The sequence below is a fragment of the Leuciscus leuciscus genome (genome assembly GCF_965113295.1).
Source record: "Leuciscus leuciscus genome assembly, chromosome: 5".
NCBI classification, from domain to species: Eukaryota; Metazoa; Chordata; class Actinopteri; order Cypriniformes; family Leuciscidae; genus Leuciscus; species Leuciscus leuciscus.
Genome location: NC_138729.1, coordinates 27,463,239 through 27,487,632, shown reverse-complemented (window position 1 = coordinate 27,487,632; position 24,394 = coordinate 27,463,239). Strand labels below are relative to the sequence as shown.

General features: G+C 39.7%; 3 protein-coding genes across 6 annotated transcripts in view; 1 reads left to right on the top strand and 2 right to left on the bottom strand.

The window, feature by feature from the left end:
* The window catches only part of nyap1 (neuronal tyrosine phosphorylated phosphoinositide-3-kinase adaptor 1), a 34,120-nt gene extending 31,036 nt beyond the window's left edge, over window positions 1–3,084 (bottom strand). The window contains exon 1 of the mRNA XM_082168699.1: window positions 2,357–3,084. The gene's annotated coding sequence lies outside the window, so the exon portion shown is untranslated. The remainder of the gene's footprint in view (window positions 1–2,356) is intronic.
* Window positions 3,085–11,647: 8,563 nt separating this feature from the next.
* On the top strand, window positions 11,648–21,278 carry mogat3b (monoacylglycerol O-acyltransferase 3b). 4 transcript variants are annotated; one of them, XM_082169676.1, is made up of 8 exons: window positions 11,648–12,130; window positions 14,727–14,816; window positions 14,983–15,090; window positions 18,595–18,665; window positions 18,801–19,005; window positions 19,089–19,263; window positions 20,268–20,452; window positions 20,565–21,278. In XM_082169676.1, the coding sequence occupies exons 1-8, from the start codon at window positions 12,115–12,117 to the stop codon at window positions 20,717–20,719; spliced, it is 1,005 nt and encodes a 334-aa protein (XP_082025802.1). In that variant the 5' UTR covers window positions 11,648–12,114; the 3' UTR covers window positions 20,720–21,278. The 4 variants fall into 4 exon arrangements, with proteins under 4 accessions (XP_082025802.1, XP_082025801.1, XP_082025804.1 ...); XM_082169675.1 differs by having other exon boundaries at window positions 14,721–14,816; XM_082169678.1 differs by having other exon boundaries at window positions 11,649–12,064.
* znhit1 (zinc finger, HIT-type containing 1) lies at window positions 21,270–23,786 on the bottom strand. The gene is made up of 5 exons (XM_082169679.1): window positions 23,674–23,786; window positions 23,258–23,428; window positions 23,068–23,147; window positions 22,204–22,373; window positions 21,270–21,933 (listed from the first exon to the last, which is right to left on the bottom strand). Exons 1-5 carry the CDS (start codon window positions 23,777–23,779, stop codon window positions 21,912–21,914), a joined length of 549 nt encoding a protein of 182 aa, XP_082025805.1. The 5' UTR covers window positions 23,780–23,786; the 3' UTR covers window positions 21,270–21,911.
* Window positions 23,787–24,394: the final 608 nt, after the last annotated feature.

Genomic DNA, 24,394 nt, shown 5'->3' with positions numbered 1-24,394 from the left:
TCACCCACCCTTCCAATATCTCATTTGATTTAAGCCTAAAACAGACATCATGCTGGTGCTCAGATGCAAACATGCCATTAAAATTCAATTCGGTCCTTTCAGGAAATCTACAGTGTAAAGCCTGAGCCTGGATCATCCAGAAAGAAAGACAGACAGGACTAAAGCCCAACCCGAAAAATGAGCTTTACATGGGGAACATCTGTCAAAGTCTAATCAGAGCCACACAAACATACTGTACAGTCTCTCCTTCTGTCCAACACACTCACATGTATTCTCCTTGGTTTCTATCCTGATAAATCCTCAAGTCTCTTAAGATCATTTCATGTTCTCTCTACCTTGTTCACAACTGCACTACCATTCTCTTATTTTCAAATTACACAGTCTTTTAAACTATCTGCTCATTATCTTATTATGCTTATTCACCCTTTCTGCTCTTTTCTCATGTCTCTCTCTCTATCCCACATGCTGTTGTCATATGCTGTTTCATCAAGTTTCAAAAACAAATTAATGGGAGCTGAAGATAGAGAGACAGTAGGTATTCTCTTACCAGCCACTAGAAGTCACTCTTATTGTGCTGTGAATTTGAATGAAGTTGCTAGATTTTAGTCCAGAGGATCTGTGGTGGTACTGCAAAGGGTCTAATTTTTGAGAAAGATATTATTACAATAAATAGATGAATGTAATATTTTACATTTAATATAATACAATTATAATAAAATGTAGGCTATTTGTTTATTGTAATAATAAGTTAATTTTCTAATAGTTAATTCAGCTAAATGTTTCATTGCCCCTCCCACATTGAAATGTATTAAATTAAAATGCATGTGCAAGTAAATGTTTCTGCATATATATGACTAATAGCTATGCAATGTACGCATCATAAAGAATGTAGATACATTGATAAAATATGTAATTATAGGCCAGGCTTATAATGCAACACTTAATTTTATACAGTGAGTGTCTGTCTCTATTCCAACAAAGGGGGTTTGATCTGAAACAGGTTGTAGACACATCTCTCTCTCTCTCAATATTTATATATAGCCTACACACACACTGATATCCAACTCCAATTTGAGAACACACCCATCACTAATTTAGATGCATCACTCCCAAAAGGGAAATACACATTGCTACAACTATTTGATTAATTGAGGAGGATTGGTTGAAGGTCAAATAATCGAATTATTTTTATCCTGTATTGTAAAAATGTCTCATAATATGATAATGGCCCCCGAAAAAAGCCCTGTGTGAGCGTTTCCACAACCCCCAGACAAGGTGGGGCTGGTCTCCTCATGTCTGCAGTGTAGGCTACTCCAGTCTACACCTCCTCGCCTAACTGGCTTTCCCCTCGCTCACCCCACCTCTCTTGCTTTTAATCCGCGAATAATGTCTCCGCTGGTCATTCTAACTTAGTGCTATTAATCTTTACCAGGAATACACAAGAATACACAAGATGCGGAGACGACCAGGTTCAAGCCACAGACATACACGCTCACGCGCAGCCACGCCTCCATCTACTATCACATCACGAGTCACGACTGTAATAAAATTGGCTGCAGTTGTAGCTTGTCGCACGTGCCATTGGCATTCTGATGCCACCTTCACGCGCGGTTTATGCAGACGTTACGTGAGGCGAATATTTCTAGAGACACTCGACGGTACAACAGACCAGGTTACACGACTCGTCACCAAAGTCTATGAATGACAAAAAAAAAAAAAAAAAAAAAAAGACAAATGCATCGTGTATGCTTTTAAATAATGACAGAATTGATGGAATACCTCATAAATCACCCGTTAACGGTTCGTTTCCTACGTAGCGAACTCTAAAACTCTCGCGCGCACTCTGACTCTACCTGAAGACGCTCCTCCAGACGCGTCACTTTTATACGCTCAAATGATCACAAACCCGCTACCTTTACACATTACTCTTTTTACATTGTTTAGGGACTCTGCCGGGTTTTGTGGAGGAAATATCGACGGTGTAAGCACAAGTCAACCATGACATATTTTTCGTTTTAAAAATTACGAACAGTCGCAATAGCGAACAAAATACACGGCTGATTTGACTGACAACTGTTTTCATGGACAAGCTTTTTGTCTTGAGAAATACTACAACGCATGAATTAGGTAGTCAACGAAAAAAATATTTATAGGCTATATTGACAAACACGGTAGCCTAGGTGGTTGGTCAATTCCTCTGTGGGAGATCGCATTGCTAGCCTTTCCTACATGTTTGTAATTATATTTCCACACACAAGTCAATACCAATTGAGGTCGAATTTCGTCACAATTTGTATGATTTAAACATCCGCTTTCAATGTACAGAGAAAAAATGGTGCAAAATAGACTGACTTACATAAATGGCGTGAAGTCGAATTGCAGAGGACAAGTAGTAAAATCAGACAACAACAAATCCACGCCGGTCTGCTGACGATGACATTGCCCTCTTTATAGAGGAAAGACGGAGGTGACAGTCATTTCCAGACGTGTCATAAAAGATTAGATGAAAAAAAAAGTATATATTCGGGGAGTCCGACCATCAGTGCGCTGACGGCTGGCTGCTTTTTGTAAACAACATCCTCATCCCCATTCACCCTCCGCGCGGAGCACGATGAGAAAGCGCTTCGCTATCCATGGTGCAGTTCACTGCGACGTTAGAGAGAGAAAAAACAAAACATCCGTTCAAAGCAGGCCCATAGAACCATTCACAAATGCAGTCTGGTAGTGCCTGCTCACTATAACCCCGAGACGACTTCACGGTAATGAATGCATGCAGTCCACAGATAAACAGATATGTCGGCGGTGGCGGCGCACTTCGCGCTGATATTAATATTCCTGTTTTAGAGCTCGTCGGTCAACGGAGAAGCAGATGCCGAGCTACTGACTCCGTTCTGATGCGCGCCTCGCTCTCCAAAAATGACGTTGTATCATGCTGCTGTTTTTGCGAAGGGTCGACATTTTCTGCCCTCACCATAATAAATATAAATTCCACCGACTGTTGTTATGCCGTTGTTACGTTTATGCCTGCCCTTGCCTCCACCTTTCTGACAGCTGATTTGACGAACGTATTTACAATTGTGTCCACGTTCGCTGTGTGCAGACGTATGCAGTCTGTCAGCGCGACAAACATTTAAGTAATTGCTGAATATTCCATTATTGTTTAAACTTATCTTTCTTTTCAATTATACACTTGTATTTATCCTATATGAATTTAGCACCTGAGCATTTTGATATAGCCTATCGCAGATACTGTCAGATCGTAAAATCCAGGTAACAGGGAACGTTTCAACTTTCACTAATGTTTTGCAAAGGCTAAATGTAAATGTAAGCCTAATATAAAACGTTATTTAAATACAATTTATAGAACGTTCTTACATTATAACATGCGTTCTCATGATGTTGTAAGAAACGTTCTGACCAGCGTATTTTGGAACGTTTTTATAATGTTGTTTACTTGATGGACGTTCTCATAACGTTGAGAGAAAACATTCTGAAACAAAATTTTCTGAACATCCTTATAATGTTAATGTTATCCTTTTTGGACTATTACGAATAGGCTAAATGTTTTAAGAATGTTGTAACATTATTGTATCATTTTAAATACAACAAGAAAACTGGACAATGACATTGTAACATTTTAGAAAAATTGCAAATCATTGTTCCCACAACGTTTTTAGAACATAAATTTGTTAGCTGGGCAATCACCTAATTCACCTGAACATGTTCAGGTACGTTACAGCACTCATCCACAGAATCACCTAGCCATCAGACCATCCATCAACAAGAACAACTCATTATTGATGACAGTCCCATTTTTCCATAAATTTTCCATTGGCATTCTTCTTTTCTCTCACTCCATCCCCACACTTCCATCACTTTATTATTAGATGCACCTCTCCTTTGTGTGCTATCCATGTCTAGAGTGAGAAAACGTTGTGATTTGAGCAAGAGACAAGCGATGAAGGAGAAATGTGAAAAGTAGGACTTGAAGACATGAAAACAAAAGATAAAAATAACAGTGAAGTACTCACACTTCAGGATGGCAGACAGTCATCGTGTCATCACACATTTAATTAGCGCAGCTCATGCGCAAACGGCATGAGACTGCATCACAGGAATAGTCGGATAGCAAGAATATAGGCCTAACCATTGATCAGTAATGAATCACACTTTGCACATAAGAACTTGCACTGAAAATAGCATGTGCTGCTGAGTAATGAGTAAAGCTTTGTGAACACTATTGGTGTCATGTTTGGTAATCCAGATTGTTTCTCATAATCTATGACTGGGTTCAAACAAAAAGACTAGAAATTTTCTTGAGTAATGGAGGCCAGCAAGTACAGCTGTCCGGGAAAACCTCACTCCAACTCGGAGCGGTGTAAGTACCGGAGGGGTTACACTCGGTCCTAATCTGGTGAGGCCCTGCAGCTCACTGATTGAACAGATGGTGAGTTGTGAAATCACAGGTCCAGATGCAAGTGTAAATCATGAAAAAATATGATATACATTATAGTCAATAAATAACTAGTAATATACCTGATGTGTATAAATGAATATGATAAGATGGATAAAGACAATAGGACAACAGACAAGACAACAGTACACTTCTAAATTCACTTGGTTGGAGATATTTTTGTAGTGGATATGTAATGGGTCATACCTCAGATGACTGCTCAATTTAAAGGCAGCATGAAACGGAAGTTGTGATAAGTCTTTTCTTCCCTGTTGTGACGTACATCCGAGTGAAATGGCTTCTTGAACATGAAAAAAGTAGGGCAAGGCTTGATTTTGACCATTGGGAATTGATTTGATGGTTGTGACTGGCCACAGCTGTGATGTCATGTGAGTGACAGGTTGATCCCTCCCTCACAGTAAACACATCATCAGAAAATAGAAGAGATGTTACTGCAAGAGGAAGGGGAAACATATTTAGATCAAAGATTACAAGGCACATGAATTTTAAACAAATATTATGATGTGCATTGGATAAATACTTTATAATAAATACTGCAATATTCCATAAAAAACAAGGATTGTCCATTTTGATTTTGTGGTGACTTTTCAATTTTTATTTCATGATATGTTTGTGATGAGGTTCAAGGTTGGAAGGAAGAAGAGGGCTTATATCCGGTCTCTCCACGCCAATTACTGCAACAAGACACAGGTGTTCGTCATTTGCACTTGACCTACTTACTCACCGCTCGTCTCCTTTCTCTCTCTCCCTCTCCCGTTACAGACTTCGCTGAACCACGCCCCCCTTGCCACATACCCCCACTGCCCGACTCAGGTCAGGGAGCCATCCGGCCTGCAAGCCTTTATCTGGGTGAAAGCCTGCTGGTACTGCTCCGTCCACTGGACCAGACCTGGTGCTTCCTTTTTAGTGAGGTCAGTCAGCAGGCTGGTGAGGTCTGAATAATGAGGTACAAACCTTCTATAATATCCCGCCAGCCCCAGGAACTGCCTCACCTCCTTTTTGGTCTTGGTCTCGGACAGGTTGCAACTGCTGCTGTCTTATCAATTTGGGGACGCACCTGTCCGTGACCCAAGTGAAAGCCCGGATACCTGACTTCCACACGCCCAACCGCACACTTTTTCGGATTGGCCGTTAGTCCAACCCCTCTCAGCGAACTCAGGATAGCCCGCATGTGCTGTATCATCCAGATAGGTAGCGGCATATGCAGCATGCGGCCGGATAATTTTGTCCATGTGACGCTGAAAGGTGGCCAGAGTCTCTAAAACCCGAAAGGAAGTGTAACAAATTGGTGTAATCCAAACGGCATTGTGAAAGCTGTCTTTTCTTTGGATATAGGAGACAAGGGGATCTGCCAATACCCTTTCTTTAAATCCAGCGTCGAATAAAATCGAGCAGTACCCAGCCAATCAAGCAATTCGTCATCCCGTGGCATTGGATATGCATCGAACGTTGATACATCGTTCACCTTGCGATAATCCACATAGAACCGAACCGAGCTGTCCGTTTTAGTCACCAAAACTATCGGGCTCGCCCAATCACTGCTGGATTCCTCTATTACTCCCATGTCTAGCTCTAATTCACTCTGAACTACCTTTTTTTGTGTTCAGGCAAGCGATATGGCCGGCTGCGCACTACTACGCCCAGCTCAGTCTCAATGTGGTGCTGGATAAGGTCCGTTCAACCAGGCAGGAACAAGAACACATCGGCAAATTCTGGCCACAAAAATTGGCCACATCAGTGAGCTGGGAGGGTGAGAGGTGATCTCCTCCTGGGGTCAGCATGAGAGATTGCCTTTTTGTGTTCGCTTCTGGCCCGAGATCCTCCTCTCCGCTCACCACCGTCGCCAGCATCACTGACTCCGCCTCCCTCCACTGTTTAAGGAGGTTGAGATGGTAAATCTGATGTGCCCCGTTACTGTCTGTTCGTATTACCTCATAATTGAGATCCCAGACTCACCGTGTGACCTCAAAGGGTCCTTGCCACTTCGCAAGTAATTGAGAGCTAGAAGTTGGGAGCAATACAAGCACTATTATCTCCCGGTGCAAATTCACGTAGTCTAGTTCCCCTGTTGTATAGCCGGCTTTGTTTGTCCTGAGCCTGTAACAAATTCTCCATAGAGAGCTGCCCCAAAGTGTGGAGTTTTATTCTCAGGTCCAGTACATATTGAATTTCGTTCTTACTGTTCGAAGATCCCTCCTCCAAAGTCTCTCTAAGGACATCTAACACCCCGCAGGGTTGACGCCCATAGAGAAGCTCGAAAGGGGAAAGCCCTGTGGAGGCTTGGGGGACCTCGCGCACAGCGAACAAGAGGGGTTCCAGCCACTTATCCCATGATTCCGAATCATGGTTTTTAACGTGCGATTAAATCGTCTGTTTGTGGGTGATAAACGCTGGTGCGAATAGATGTAATGCACAATTATTTGTAAAGTTTGCGAATAGTCTGTGACATGAACGCCGTGCCTTGATCAGTGAGAATCTCTTTCGGGATTCCCACCCGGGAGATTAACTGAAACAGCATGCCCGCTCCGCTTTCTGCGGAAATATTGCGTAGTGGCACTGCCTCTGGGTATCACGTTGCATAATCCACCAGGACTAATGCAAAGCGATGCCCCCGTGCAGATAGTTCTTAAGGACCGATGAGGTCCATGCCAATTCGTTCGAAGGGGATCTGCATGAGAGGAAGTGGACACAATGGTGCTTTTGGATTGGCCGGTGGATTCACCAGCTGACGTTCCTGACAAGACGTGCACCACCTGCGCACGTTCTCGTGAATACCTGGCCAGAAAAATTGGGTCATTAGATGATTAAGTGTTGCTGATTGTCCCAAATGCCCGGCCATCGGTTTATAATGAGCCGCCTGAAAAAGCATTTCCCAACGGCTTTTTGGTATCAACAATTGAGTTGTATCTTGTTCTGACTGAGTGTCTTGGATCACTCGATACAACTTCTCTTTTAAAATAGCAAAATAAGGATATGAGAGTGGTCGATCTGGTTGGAGAAGCTGCCCATCGATAGTACGGACCTGTTTAAAAGCATTTTTGAGCATTTCGTCCTGGGACTGTTCCAGGGGAAAATCATCCATTCTCCTTTCAAGAGCGCTCCGTTCCCCTCGCTCATCTCCCATTGGTCCCGGCTCAGCTTCTCCTGGCTGAGCGACCGCCCCCCTTCCCCGCTCCCCCTTCTTCAAAGAGACATCCGCACATAAATACTCCAATAAGACACTAAAATCTGGCCAATTTGTTCCTAAAATTAGCGAATGTCGGAGGTGCGGGTTAACCGCAACGTCTATATTATGCTTTTGACCCCGAAATTAAATAGCCACCGACATTAAGGGGTCGTTCACCACCTCCCCCTGCATGCACCGTCCTTTAACCATGCTGCTCTTGTCCAATGCCTCTGGTTGAATCAGGCTTTGATGAATGGAGCTTTGTTTACATCCTGAATACCCTTCCTTAATACTCACAGGTATCTGGTACAGGCCAGCTTGATCGGGGGCGGCCTGCGGAGCGTCCAGGACCTGGATCAGTGTCCCCACCTCCATCACTGGACACAGATCGATAAAATGACCCGGGTCCCTGCAACGCTAACAGGCCGGCCCAGGCCTCCCCGCCGCCCTAGTGGCAGGAAGTGGGTCAAGAAATTGCCGTGGAGAGAGCGGAGGAACAGGAGTTGCAGCGGTGTTGCTGGTTGTCAGCCCCACCCCCCTGGGCGGTGGCCAACCCGCTGCAGTATGGCGCATTTCAGGTCTTCATAGCCCAGCAGGGCTTGATGGTGTTCCTGATGCAGACTCGCGAGCGATTAGATGACGTCCGCAAATGGCGATCCCGACAGAGACTGCATGATGGCGGCGGCGATCTTCTTCCTTCCTGGGTTTCGGCACCAGTGTGATGAGGTTCAAGGTTGGAAGGAAGAAGACAGGGTCGGCGTGACTGGGACTCATACGTTTTTATTAGGATAACTTCAAAATAACAACAAACAAAAGTCGTGCCCACAGCGCATTCACCGTAGACTCGCTACAGCACAGTAGTTCACAAACAGGCTCTGTCCCTCTTTCCAGCAGGTTATTTCACATTACTCTTTCCCCAGCGATCTTGTACGAGTCCTCAGTCCTTCTCTCTCTCCCGTTCTCTTTCCAGAGCGGCTTATATCCGGTCTCTCCATGCCACAGGTGTTCGTAATTTGCACTTGACCTACTTATGCACCGCTCGTCTCCTTTCTCTCTCTCCCTTTTACAGACTTTGCTGAACCACGCCCCCCTTGCCACAATGTTAAAAGGCAAATCTAACAGCAATAACTAATTAGTGAACAACTTTTGAGTCAGATCTTTTTGCCGCATCAGTTAAACTGGCATGCACAAAATTGGTCTAAACAATTTGTTATCAAGACAGACTGAGTCAGATGTTAAATGTAACCTATATCAATGTTCGAATGTAATCTAAATGTTGGTTTATATTTAAATGTTCAATGGAAAGATAAAAATGATGTCTAATCCAATTATCTATATCAGTGGTTCTCAAAGTGTGGTACGCGTACCACTAGTGGTACGCAGGCTCCGTCTAGTGGTACGCAGAGGAATCACTGAATTTCGCACGTAAGATCAAACCGGTGTGATCTTTTACTGTCTATTATTTTGTGCTCAGTCTTGGCTGGTCCCTGGAGCGTACAATACGATTACACCGGCAAACAATACGCTGATTTCACGCAGCCGCCATTTTGAAATCGAAAGTGAGGCTCCAGTGGGAAGAACCCCGGAAGTAAAGATAAACAACAATGCCTTGGATTACCAACCTGAAGCTGCTGCCGCGATTTACACTATTGGATGTTAATATCCAATATAGGATATGTATATAGTTCATTCCTGCTTCGTTTTTTACATTAGCTGAATTATATATAAAAATATTTTATTTATAAATGAATTTCACTGTATATAGTCTAAAGTATGAAAGAAATGTTTGTACATTTTTAGAATTGACACAACATCATTAAACACAACAATACGCCATCGCATTCACTCTCCTGTGATTAAAGGCGACACTTCCGGTTTTCTTCCCACCGGAGCCTCGCTTTCGATTTCAAAATAACGGCTGCGTGAAATCAGCGTATACTCTTTGACACCGGTGTAGAACGGCCAGTGCATCACGCGATCAACTGCTAAATTCAAATCGTGCTTTCGCAGTTGGCTGGCGCTGAGCCAGAGACGGACGCGCGCCACTCACGGCGCTGATCCACTTGTCCGACACGACTGTCGCGTGGTGTCGCGACGCCTCCCCACATTGGTACGTTGATGGGGGTTTACCGCTATGGGCGTGGTTTTGACCCAGCGGGAAATGTAGCGTATCAGAACAGAGGACCTGCGAGAGACTTCCCTCCGTCTCCATATGCTCTACTTCTATTGGATAGACGCGTCGCGTCTGACGGAATTCATTTGCATAAAGATGGGCATCGGCCAGCTTTTTGACGCGCAGCATTTTTTCAAATGAAGCGCCGCCTTCCCGGAATGCTTTGCGGGCGCGACAAAGTCGCTTGACGTCACCCATAGGAATATAGTGGAGCGCGGCGCGACAGAAGTGTCGCACGGACAAGTGGATCAGCGCCGTCAGGCGCTGTCAAATATCACAATTATTCAGTGTTTTTAACCACATAATGTTTATTTTAGGTTTCAGACATTTAAATTCACCCAAGTACTAAAAAAAAAAAACAATACATTTAGAATTTGTAAAATACACACTGATGTCTATGGAAGCGGAAATAATTATAATTTCCATTATAATTAGACGACACATTTTATTAATATCAGATTTGATTCATTACACATTGTGTCAGTAAATTGTGGCTGCGGTGTGTAACGTGACAAGCAATGACGCATCACCATGGAAACAATTATAGTGATCAGTTCTAAATAATGATCGCCTTGAAAAACTTAGGGGTCAGCCAGAATATTTTAAATGTACGTTTTAAAAGGTTAAATATCAATACACAGCCTGTGTTTTTTTAATTAAGTACAGTATTTTTTTTTTTACTTCATATTTTAAGTACAGTAGGCTTCAGTTTTTATTTCACTTTTAGGTGCAATACATTTTAATTGAATCATTATTTAAGTTTTTTATTTACCTGTATGTAAGCAGCACAGTGCAGTTTTAATGTTCAAACTGTGTTTTTACAATGTTTAATGTGGCTGACAATAATAAATATTCTTATTAGAAAATAAGCTGCCTCATTTTTGAGCTGTACGCATAACCAGCTGAATAGTTAGGCCTACTACGCTACTGTATTCATATTGGTCATTATGGTGGTACTTGGAGAGCCAAATATTTTCTGAGGTGGTACTTGGTGTAAAAAGTTTGAGAACCACTGATCTATAGGCCTATCCTAAATTCAGGGCTAAATATACATTGCCAACCTTTGATTGACACCAACCAGAGGGGTGAAGCACAGACTATAGTTAAAAGAATTGAGCACTTCAACAATTGTCAAAGACAGATGCTTGGCTTGTCCATACAAACCCAGAAGTATACGCAACCCGATGCTGCAAATCTTTGCTTCATGGGCACATTGTCAGATGACAACTTTTGAACCAGCTGCAGCCTGATGATCACTCTGCAAGTACAGGAAAATTGTCATGATTTTACATTTTAAGTGCTTTATGAATAGCTATTTCCTATCTCGTTAAGCACACAAGTAAGTAGCTAGAGAGACTGAGTTCTTAATGTTTCACACATGTACATTAATACAGTTGGGATTGGACAGGTTGCTTCACAAATTTTTATTCAAAGTTACTTTGGGAAAATCTCATCAGTCTCAATCTTTCTCTAAAGCCAGGGAAAAAAAATATGAGTTATTGTATTTAATTAGGCTATTCTTTTTTTCACCCCTGAATGGAACATGACACTAGACAAATGAAAGATATTAAATAAATGAAAGATACTGATGAAAGATATTGATAGCTACATAGCAAAAATATTGATCTATAAGGTAATTAAATATTAATAGTAATATAAAGAGAGAAAAAAACAGGGTTGGACTCGTTACAAATGAGAGATTACAATACATTTCCTATGAGCTCTTCATGAAGCAACAAGTCGCAAGCATTAAGCAATACTTAGGAACTAAGCAACATTTTTCAAATGCAGCGGTAGAGCGCGCACACACACACAGTCGAGTCGCTCCTCCTACAGCTGTCGGCCACGCGCGCGAGGATCGTTCGTTCGTTCAGCCAAATCGCGACGCTGGCCGTACCGGGTCGTGAGATTGAAATCTTACGACCCCATGTAGGCTATTATTCGGGCATAAGAGTAATGTTAGGCGCTTGTGGCGTTTTCGTTGCCTAGGTTTGACAGCAAAGAATCTAAATGCTTTCTTCACTGTTTAAGAACGATTCATGTTAAAGCAAATGGTGATTTAAACGGCTTTCAGTCATGCGGACGCGGATTCATATGTGGCTGGAGATAAACACTAGATAGCGAGTCCGCCGTCCGGATACTGCCCACATACATTTACAATGACGCGATTAGAAAGCGTATCGCTATCTGTTTGACCAATTGAACCGATCAAAGTGCAAACAAGAGAAACGCGAGGTTTCAGTCAGAGAAGGTGAGGAAGAGGAATCGTTTGCTACAGGGATCACTAAAATTGACCACTTAATGGGCACAGATAACGGTAGGCTCACGCAAATGTCAGTACTGTAAAATGATTTGACGGGAGAATGATATAACATTTGAAAATTATTTAAAACGCAGCTATAACCGCAAAGTTTATACGTTTATGTCTGTATTAAGCAAATCTGGTTAAACATTAGGCCCAAATGTTTAAATATTATCAATTTGTTAGTCTGTCATAACACTAAATGTTGTAAATATGTACCTAGCAGCCTCCATAGCCTATATTTTCCAATTTAAAATAAATCCAACCGCGGATATGAATTGCTGAAAGGTAATAATGCGGGGGTCAGAATGTCAGATTGTCCAAATTAAAAAAGATGTGCTTATTGTCATATTACACTGAAACAAGTTTTCAAATGTCACGTTTTCATTAAATACAACTATTTAATGATTAATGAAAGGAATTTGGGGATAACTATACATTAACGATAGGCTATAATGTTAATGTTCATTTATTTGAAGTACAATCTGCTTTGTGATGCTGATAAGCACCATAAAGACAGGTTGTAAAATAGAAAGCCACATGATGAATTAAAGTTCATCTAGATTGGCACTTTTATTTGTAATTATCTAATTAACTGTATAGGCAATGTAATTAACTGTATAGGCAGCATAGTACATTACCCACAAAATAGGGGTAACAGTACAAACACAAACTTAATACAGACATAAACTAAACATAAAATGTCTCAAAACATAATGTATATAACTGTTTAAGACAGAATCAAAAAATCAAAGTGCACAAGTAGATGCATGAGTCACAAGAATTTCTGGAAACATCTTTTTACAGATTTTCACAGTAATATAAAATGATTTTTAATATTTAAAATACAACAAGTATTTATATATTATAATTTATAATGATAATTCATATTTAATTTAACAGTAACATTAAATTTATTCTTTAAATATAATGTTTCACTGTGTCTGGTAAGGCAACTTACAGTTAACCAAGTTCTGAAGTAATATTGTTCCATTCTTTTCCTGTACAACTATTGTTTATCATGTAGGCTACATCCAAAGTCTGCATCTTGAATATAAAGATAACACCTATAGCTAAATGTCTAAATCTAAATTTAAAATTTTAAAGTAGAACTCAAGATTTGTGTGATTTGCTGATTTAGGAACAACATGATGCCACAATGATTCACAAACATCTTGTTTTTGCAAATAAAACTGCCATTTAAAAATATTTAAGACCTTTACCTCAGTTGTCAGAAAACGAAGTGATGGGGTCTTCTTCTCGAATGAGTAACGAATTTTGTGCTCTTGCACACATCCCAGGTGCAACAAAAGGTCCCAGCTCACTGCTGAACTTCAAGTTGCACTTACCAACTGTTGTCAGAAATGCATTATTAAAGGGATAGTTGAATGAAACTGAAATTAATTTAATCAATTACTCACCCTCATGTCGTTCCAAACCCATAAAACCTTCGTTCATCTTTGGAACACAAATTAAGATATTTTTGATGAAAGCCGAGAGATTTCTGAACTAGCCATAGGCAGCAACGTCATTGCAACTTTCAAGGCCCAGAAAGGTAGTATCAGCGTAGGAGACTGACACGGAAGAGAAGAAATAGTTAAATAAAGTTGTCATTTTTGTTTGTTTTTTGCAATAAAAGTATTCTCATCGCTTTGTAACATTAAGGTTACGCCACTGTAGTCACATGGACTATTTTAACGATATCTTTACTACCTTTCTGGGCCTTGAAAGTTGCAATGACGTTGCTGTCTAGGGCTTGTTCAGAAACCTGAACGGGGGGGATGTTTCAATCTGAACAATTAACTACATCAAGTTAGTAGCTGTGAATAATTATCAAGATCTGCGTAACAAAAGAGCTGCTAGAATCCATTTGAAATAACTAAACAGTCCTTCTATTAGATTATACAGCCTACTACTATTCATGTAATCATGGTTTCAGTTTTTGGATTCAGTGTGAATATTTTCTTCATGTTCAGTGTAGAAGTTCAGTGTTCATTAAATAAAATCTCATTAACTACACATTCAAAATCACTCACCTTTGAAACCAAGACAAATATCCAAATACAAATACAGGTCACAGCGACATGCCACTAGCGTCTACCAAGACACTAACCCATAACTACAAAAGGTTGTAATAGAATATAATGAAATGCATCAAATGTTAGATAACAGAAATTAAACAAAGACATTCACAGGCCATTTTTGTGTCTCCACATTTAAAATATGTGGCATTTTAGTGCTAAGTTAAGGTTCATTTCTGATCTCGCTGCCTACTGAACTGTGACTGCCAGATTGCCCAATGAAGGTATTTCACCTTGTATGACACAGATTTACAGTGAGTGAATCTGACGGCTGAGGTCTTTGCTGCCTGCACAGGTTCAGGTCAATGGTTCAAATACTGTACCAAATACCTAAACTCAAATGTATTAAAATGTGAAAAAAATGTTTTACCACTTGCTTTGGTGAATATCCTGCTCAAATTACACAGTTCAACTGGAGTAGACATGTGATTCAGATTCAGCAGTTAAAACACTGAACAACCTTAATGTGAGACATCTCATAATGTTTCCTCTTCCTCCTCTCTGTTTTATCCCTTCTTTGTCAGTTTCAGATTTAAAGGGGAAGGAGGCGAAGTCTCAATGGAAGGAGTTTATCGAGGATATCAGTGTTTTACAACTGGTGATTTCATTTCTGTTTTTAGGTGAGACCTGTTGCACGCACACACACACAGACAGACAGAAAAAAGACTAAGAAAACAAGTTACTTTTGGGTGCTATATGGAAATTTCCATGATGCTTCTCATTGCCTTGTGTGTTGAAATGACATCGTAAGATTACTACCAATGCTGTATGTGTGTCTATATGCAGGAGTGTCCTGTGTCCTGTTGATGATCTACTTGATGTTCACCTCTCTGTGGCTCATCCCCGTTCTCTACATCTCCTGGCAGATCTATGATTGGCAAACACCTGAGAGAGGTCAACCTATGACTACAACACACAAACACACATGGATTGTTAAAGGGATAGGTCTCCCAAAAATGAAAATTATGTCATCATTTACCTACCCTCATGTCGTTCAAAATAGGGCTGCACTAATTTAAACTAATTTTGCTTACCGCGATTATGAAATCGCAAAGGCTGCGATTATTTTTTTATGTGCAGCTTGTCATTGATGTACGGCTCTGTAAACGCTGCTCCATCTGAAAGCACTGTGAGTTTGAGTCACTTATAACGTGCATTTGAAAAAGCAACACGCGTCAAACATCTTTCCAAACACAACAAGCATTTGTGAACCTCTTGTCCAACAAAAGACAACATTTAATAACATGCTTTTACTCCAAACTCACTTCATAATGACAGTTGAGCATTCTTCTGTGAGGTGATGTAGCTTCTTACACAGAATAAGGCAGTCGTGTGTTTATTAGTCATGTTTAATCAAAGCGTTTCAATCTTCTGTTTACATTCCTTACTGGAAAGATGTGTGCTATCACGGAGCTTATTTGGAGTGTCTGCGTGAGAGCGCCCTCTGGAGTTCAGATGGAGCAAAATTTACTACCGATCAGCCGTGCTGCACTCATAGATATCATATAAAGGCTAGATGTCACTTCCGGCATCACCGGCGGCCATCTAACCACAGGGGAGCAGTGAATTAAGATGAGTGATCAGCACGCACAAAAATCCTCTTATCTCGCTGAAATCTTGACGGATTTACAAACGGTTTGGTTTCTTACAAACGTTATTAACGTGGCTATAATTCCGAATGCTTGAACATTTGTGTTATAATTATTCATATGTATGCAGTGTCATAGCTACATCTCTGACGTTTATAACAAACCAAACCGTTTGAAAATCGGTAGAAAATGTAGCAAGTTATTGTTATTTAAAAGTACATGCACCATGTTACCAGTGAGCGAGCACACTGTGGTATGATGGCCGCCGTGTGCGGACGTCGACCTCCATTGGCCAGCAGCGCGCACGAGACATCTAGCCTTTATATGATATCTATGGCTGCACTAACAAGCTGCACATAAAATAATCGCAGCCATTGCCAAATCGTGTGCAGTTTTATTGCAATTAATTGTGCAGCCCTAAAAACCTGTATGACTTTCTTCTGAGGAAAACAAAAGAAGACATTCTGGGAAATGTCTTAATGTTTTATTCCCCAAGTCAATGGTCACCAAACCTGTCTGGTTACCAACATTCTTTAGTTCCACAGAAGAAAGAAAGTCAGACAGATTTGGAACAACATGAGGGTGAGCAAATTATCACAGAATTTTCATAGGCAGCAACTAACGATTATTTAGATAATCGCTTAGTTGGACGATTATTTCTTTGATTAATCGGACTTAAAAAAGCACAATTTTCTTTTTTTATTTATTGACAAAACATACTATTATACATCCTGCCCAATGCTATCCTTCAAACAAACCTGAATGCTATGATAACATGCAATGCTATGATAACATATATAGTGAATATATCTATATGCAAAAGAGCTATGTGCGAAAAGGGCTATAAAGGAAAAGGACAGTTTAAATCCCTATTAAAAATGAATAAAAAACGAAATAAAAAAATAATAAAAAAATGAAGATAATGAATAAAAACACGAACTCAGTGTTAACAGATAATAGGAATGCTCTGCAGGAACACACACATTCACTCTGAACTGTTGCTGTTATTTCTTTATCCTGTAAATGTAAAGAAAAGTCTGAAAATATTCAATTACATGCTGTTATCCCATTAAAGTTACCACTCCCATAAACTACTTGAATTACATGTTGACTTTTAAACCTAATCCTCTGTTTGACGCGCACTGATTCATTAAAGTCTAAATTTAACGCAGTCTGTCAGGACGAACCTTCATGCAAAATGGAAATATTTTGTGTGAATTTGTAATACTTACAGATAAGGATATAACCGTAAAATGAAAGTTTTGCGCTCAGTCTGTTGTGATTGGCCTACCGTGTACAGCGCGTCGAAAACAAAACCGCCAATTGCCATTACAACGTCAGCTCTGCTTGTCCTGAGGCTTCCTACCCCGTAAACTAAACACAGTAACGAACAATGACGTCAATTTTACCATATCAATGCGAGCACGAGTCCGATGATGAAACACTGGAAGAACTAGTTATTCAACCCGAACCTCCAGCACAAGCACGGCTCGAGCACAACGTTTCTCAGTGATGAACACTAACTTACTCAGTTTGAGGTACATTATGAGATGTTGCAACTGTAATTCCTCACCATCAGCATTAACAAGTGCATGTACATCAGCAAACCGATTATTTTACTTGTACTAATTTATTTACCGAATATCTTTCTAATATATTGCGGTGAACATGTGGAAACTGTATCAATAACAGTGCATGTATACATTAGCCGAGCTCTGGCGTGAATGATCTGATGTAACAAACGTTGGTAAAACAAATATTTCCTCAAAGTAGTGAGAACGACAGACAATCTGCATTAATAGACACCTTTATAGATAATCGTGGCCCACAACTGATTAGCAGAAGTATTTCAGTAAGACAGTGATAACGTAGCCAGTTAGCAGGAGACCTACACAATATAAAACTCAAAACGAAGTATTTTGAACGCCATCTTTCAAGAGCAAGCGGTTTGTGAATCCTGCATTGAACTCTTGAGATTTGAGAAGAAGTCGTCAGTGAAATAAAGGGAACACAGTAAAAGTTTAGGATTATACTGCTGTGATATCATGGTAAAGTGAACTTTAACCACTGATTCTTCACATGCTCGTCCTTGGGCAGTGAAAAAAACTGGCTTTACCTTCACATTGTAGAGCACAGTGTCTTCTCTACATGATGATGCTCTCCAGTATCCACAGGAATCAGCTGCTGGTTTGAGGTTCAAGATTTCCCTGATGTCTGCGCGCAATATGTGGGCGGGCAATATACTAATGTTTCGTCTTGACGTCACAACGAAACGGCTTATGACTCGTTTGAAAAACGATTAATTTAGAGTCGACACTTACTTTTGAAAGACTTTATGGTGCACTTTCAGATTTAAAACTTTGCAGGATGTTTTCATTCACTTAGAGCTATGTTACACACTACATGAAAGGTCATTTTCAAAAATCCATTATAGGGGCCCTTTAAAACATTTCATATTGTACCAGGCCAACATAGTTAAACATTACGCTATTGCATCAGCTAGAAGCCTAAAATCAAGAATTCTCTTGTTTTGGGCTGCTTGGATCACATACCTTTCCAGCAGCAGCTCACTCTGTTTCCTCCACTATTTTTAGACACATTTTGTCCATTGAAAGACGCGACTAATCGATAATGACATTCGTTGTCTGATTTTTATTATAGATTTTTATCGATTAGTTGTTGCAGACCTATAATTTTCCAACTAAATTCACAGGTTGACCTAAGATCAATTCAATTTTAAATATAAAAGAGCTTTCATTGTCTGATAGAATTGGGGAAAAAAAATGCTAATGATTTATATGTCCACTAGGTGGCAGAAGAACAAAGTTTGTGAGAAACTGGGAAGTATGGAAACATTTCCGAGACTATTTTCCTGTGAAGGTAAATAACACAATCATTATACCCAGTTTACTGAAAAAAGACATCAGTTGTTCTTCAGCCTCACCTCTTGAATCTTCTTTGTCTCCTACCCTTGCTGTTCTCTCTTTCTCCCTCTTTGACTCACTATTCCTTCAGCTGGTAAAAACTGCTGAATTAAATCCCAGTAAGAACTATGTTTTGGGTTGTCACCCTCATGGCATCATGTGTGTGGGAGCATTCTCATGCTTCAGCACAGACCGTAATGGATTTGCGGAAACCTTTCCTGGAATACGCTCCACGCTTGCAATCCTGGCTGGACTTTTCCGCCTTCCTCTCTTCAGAGAATATGTTTTATGTGCAGGTCAGTAAAAAAAATAGCTACAGCAGAACTCAATGAGAGAGACAAGAAAACAAAGTGTTTCTCCAACTATTTCTCATTTTCAGGTCTGTTGCCTGTTAGTAAGAAGAGTTTGGATTACTTGCTGAGCCGTACTGGTGTGGGTAACGCTGTGGTCATCATCATTGGTGGGGCAGAGGAATCACTTACCTCGACTCCAGGAGTAAACACTGTAGTCATGAAACACAGGAAAGGCTTTGTACGACTGGCCCTTAAGCATGGGTGAGAAAGAGACAAGAAGATTGAGCACCAGTTTATTGAAATAAAAAGCCCTAGTTTAAACCAGTGGTTCTCAACCAGGGCCTTGGGAAAACTATTTTCATTTAACTATTATCTAATTTCTGACCCCTCTCCCAAATGCTCTAAATCAGTGGTTACCTTTCTGATTCCAATAGCTCCTAAAATTTGTGACTTCAAGGTCACCCATTGTCAAATATGATATAAAAGACCACCAAGATGTTTCTGGTGCTTCTGCTGTAATAACAAAACTGCTAATTTTCAAACTTTTTTATTTACAGAAACTATGAGAGGCAGTTATATTAAAATAATTATAATTGCATTACATAATTTCAGAATCTTTAATTTTATATATTTATTATGTTTTATAACCAATTAATTTATATGACTCTGGTAATTTGCAATTGCATTTTTAAAATGTATTTATTTTGTCTCACAAATAGCAACTAATCTACTCTACTCAACTATTCTAATTGATACCCTATAAAATATTCTAGAGCTTGACATAACTAGACAAATTTCTATTCATTATAAAAATGTCCATGACTTTTCCAGGTCTATAAATCATACTTGTGAATTTCCCTCAAGACCATGAGAACCTTGTTTCTTAAATAAAAATGACAGTTATTGAGGGAACAAACTAAAATAAGTACAATGACAGCATACATTTTGCTGAGTATATATTTGCAACTTATTTGCATACGTTATTTTAAAGCTTGATTTGTCTTATTTATATAATTTTAAGCTTTGAAAGCTTGCTGACTCCCCTTAGTCGGTCCTGCCCCCAGGTTGACCTCTAAACAGAGGATGGCAATAATTTGAACTAGAAAGACAGGAGATAGAATTTGATTGAAACAGTAATGGAGAAATCATGGAAACTAATTGGTAAAAAACTACACATATTATAAGCAGCAACTGCCAACTTAATACATACTTTTCACCTTCATGTTTGACTTGACTGCACAATCATTTTTTTGCTGTGTACTCAGGGCTGACCTGGTTCCTGTGTACTCCTTTGGTGAGAACGAGCTGTTCCCGCAGGTGGTTCTGTCTGAGGGCAGTGTGGGTCGACGGCTGCAGGCTCTTTTTAAGCAGATTATGGGTTTTGCTCCTTGTATCTTCACTGGGGGGCGCTGGCTGCTTCTGCCATTCAGACGTCCTGTCACAACCGTGGGTCAGTTCGAAAGATTTCTCAAATTATTTGTCTGGTTGCGACACTAACCAATCTGTCTGCTGCTGAAACGGTGAACTGTTGTATGATTGCAATGTTCCTTTTTGTCTTCCAGTGGGCCATCCCATTACAGTGCCACAGGTTGACAGTCCATCTCAGGAACAGGTGGATCATTACCACAGTCTATACATGAAGGCTCTGTCTGAACTTTTCCACAGACATAAGACCAGCTGCGGACTGGCAGAAACACACGAGCTGCGCTTCATATAGAAATTATGGAAAACACAAAGTTAATGAAACAACTGTCTGGAAAATAATGTGGGACAGATCCAAGAAGAGGAAAATGTACTTATTTTTGTACTGATGCCATGTGAATGTTTTAGCTTTTTAGAACTTCTCCAAAATTATGCTCCAAGTACAAAATGAACCAAATGAATTAATACAATTTGGGCTGTAAATCACAATAATGCTCTATTCATATTGAACTGTATATGTGCCTTAACAGAACACAGAAAAGAAATCAAATGATTGCTCACCTTCATCACAGTACTTGCATAGTTTTGAAGTTATTCCTGCTGAAGCACTAGAAATGTAATATCAGTTTAATGTTAGTGCTCATCATAGATATATGCATGAAGAGAATTTGGGGGCGGTTATAGTATGGAATTATTACAGTTCAGAATTATTTTAATATCGGATGCATGGAGGATTTCGAAATGTATTTTGATGCTTTTACCTTAAATTCGTCGGTGGCATTTATAATCACAAAGTCTTAAAAGTACCTCTCAATTTATGCCAAATGGATCATAAAACCAGCACATTTTTACCACTTCTAGTCATTTATTTGTTTCAGACAACATTTTATAACAATAAGATAAACAATTATGTACATATATTTACATACAAAAGCTTGAAGAATACTTTGTGCTGAATTACAAAACTTCATATACAAATACCATTGTACCTGCTGTAGGTTACTTTAATTATGATAAAAGAAATCTCTGAATAAGCATGTTGTTTTTCATATAACATGTTTTAGCTTTTGTAGCCATAATGTCTTTTCTTTCTGCCAACTGGGGAGATTTATTCCAAAAACACTTAAATTGCTGTTTCCACTGTCATTATTTATATATTTAAGAACAAGCCAAATCTTACTTGCCACAGAATTAACTCTGATTACAAAACTTCAACAGCCGTTTTTTTTGTGTGTGTGTGTTTGGGAAATGTTCTATCCATTTCATCTGATTACATGGACTTTCAATTGTTATTTGTTGTACAGAGGGGTGCATGACCGAAAGTTATTTTAGCATCCAGACCCAGGACTGCTAGTAATATATGCCTCAATATGTTTATTGTGCAGGTAAATAGCTGTGATGCTTTTGAGGAACATAAGCTTGTAAGAGTGCAGTATGACCCATAAGCTTGCTTTGCTTTTGATAGGAGTTCAGGACAGATGAACCGATCATACCGTCCACTTTAGACACCTGAAAAGACAAGGAGCACAATTTAACACATTTAATCTTGCCTAGTCCTATCAGTTTACCATATTGGTGTTTCATCTTGACCTTTCATTATGTTTAATCTTGACCTGTCATTATTTACTCACCCTCATGTCCTTCCAAACCTGTATGACTTTCTTTATTTCTAGAAAAAGTGTAGTAATCTTCTTGTGTAAGTTGTGTTACTATTATCTGGTATCACTTTTGAGCTAGTGTGTTGCCTTCCAGCCACACATGCATGAGCGAGTGTGTTACCTGGTCTCGTGGTGTGTTCCTAAACATCGGACACAGCAGTAGCGAGATCCACACGACACACAGGTGTAGTTTGAAGGGAAGCCGCACACTGCACAGAAATGACGCTGAGGAAACTTAGAGGGCTCAGCACATGCAGTCAGATAGTTCGGACCCTCACTAACACTCAAGTCCTGGAAGTAAAAAAGAAAACAAAAAAAGTGTAATAGGGTGAATGGCACGGAAATATTTTCAGGACCCCAAAAAGAAAAGAAAAGTAGCAGCAGCCTAGATTTAGAATTAATCATAAGTTTACATTGTGACATTGTTATATTATGCCCTGGAATTTCACTTTTGAAAATTTATTTTTACATCCTGTTACAGCACTGTCATAACAGTAACTTTTATTCAAATGCTACCATGATTTAAGAGTAATTTACAATTTTAAAGGGATAGTTCACTCAAAAATGAAAATGATCATTACTCACCCTCAGTTGTTTCAAACCTGTAGGAGTTTCTTTCTTCTGTTGAACACAAAATAAGATATTTTGAAGAATGTTGGTAACCGGTACCCAATCACTTCCATTGTAGGAAAAAATACTTTGGAAGTCATTGACAACCGTCAACTGTCTGGTTACCAACATTCTTCAAAATATCTTATTTTGTGTTCAACAGATGAAAGAAATTCGTACTGGTTTGGAAAGACGTGAGGGTAAAATAAATGATGATAACGTTTTAATTTTGGAGTGAACCATCCCTTTAATGGTCTTACCATTTTTGCGGTTTCTTTTGGGGTTCCGTAATATTCACCATTAAAAAGTGAGGGGTGTGTTTGAGTTTTTCAGCACGCAGTGCTAATGAGTCAAATACGCGATTGCTTTAAGTTACCTCCTCCTCCAGAAGCGTCTGGAAGTTTTTGCGGAACCTCTGTTTAAAATGATCACCCCTTGTCTTCTTCCTCCGCTTGCCTTGAAATCAAAATAAAGACAACACAACCGTCAACGTTACAGAGTCGGATAGAGTTCGATATATTTAATACGTGCAAATGGATGGGGATTGAACGATGCAAAACACCGACTCGATTCGTTGCTCTCGTCGAACTGCGGCAGCCGCTTGACGAGCTGCGGGAGGCTCGCGTGAGGGTCGTCCTGGAAGTTGTCTTTCTCGAGCGCCTCGAGCTGGCGGGTCAAACGGCGCTGGCGCGTGGCGCTGTCCAGCACGCGCCGCTGGCCGGGATCCTGCGATCGGACTGAGGAGGACAAATCATCTGAATGTGCACTACAGCTGGATTTACATGATTACAGAATAGGGCTGATACTGTGATGATGCATAGCTAGGCTGTTTACATGTTCTGCTGCAAATAATAAAACACGGGGCTGGGAAGAGATTTAAAAAATATTGCGTTATATATTTACTTAGTTAGGCCTATTCATTTTTGTTTTGTTTTACCATGCACTATTATCAGACAACTGATACACAGGAAGGCAAACATACCGGCTATTTTCTTCTCCGCCATGCCCGGAAGTTTAGTAAGAGAACCACTCTTTTTCTTGTGTTGATTTGTGGTGGTTCTCAATCTGTGTGTGTGCACTACTGACATCTAGCGAACTGGAGAGCTATGATCGTCCGGTTAAAAAAGTGGTTCTTGACTTATTCGCCAGGGCCCACTAGATGTCCCCACAGTAGACTTGCAGGGGCTCTTACATTTATTATAAATACTCTACTATATTATATTTAAATAACATAAGAATTAAACTGCTAAAGATCTGCTAAAAAAAAAAAATAGGCTACAAGTGCATTCTCTTGAGAAAAGTATTGATTTTTCACATTGAAATTTTTTTAATTAGTCAGTTGGCTAACTGTCAGCAGATCAGATGATGATGATAATGATGATGATCATGATAGCATGCTACTAAATATAACTTAAAACACTGACTTTAACTTTTATGATTTAATAAGCTAAGTATTTAATAAGTTAAAGTTCAAAGTTTTAAGTTACACTATGATGCATAGGGAACTAAGGAATATTTTATCTTCCTGAAGTTGGGTTCCTAAAGTTACAACACTCTCTGTTTCTGAAGATAAACTGATTCTGTATGTCCTTTAATTAATTTTCATGACTTTCAGATATCCCAATGGAAGATTTGTAAGAACGTGTTAAATCATTTGTAAATGTGTTTATGAGATGATAAAACAGGATGGGTTAAAGGTTAAA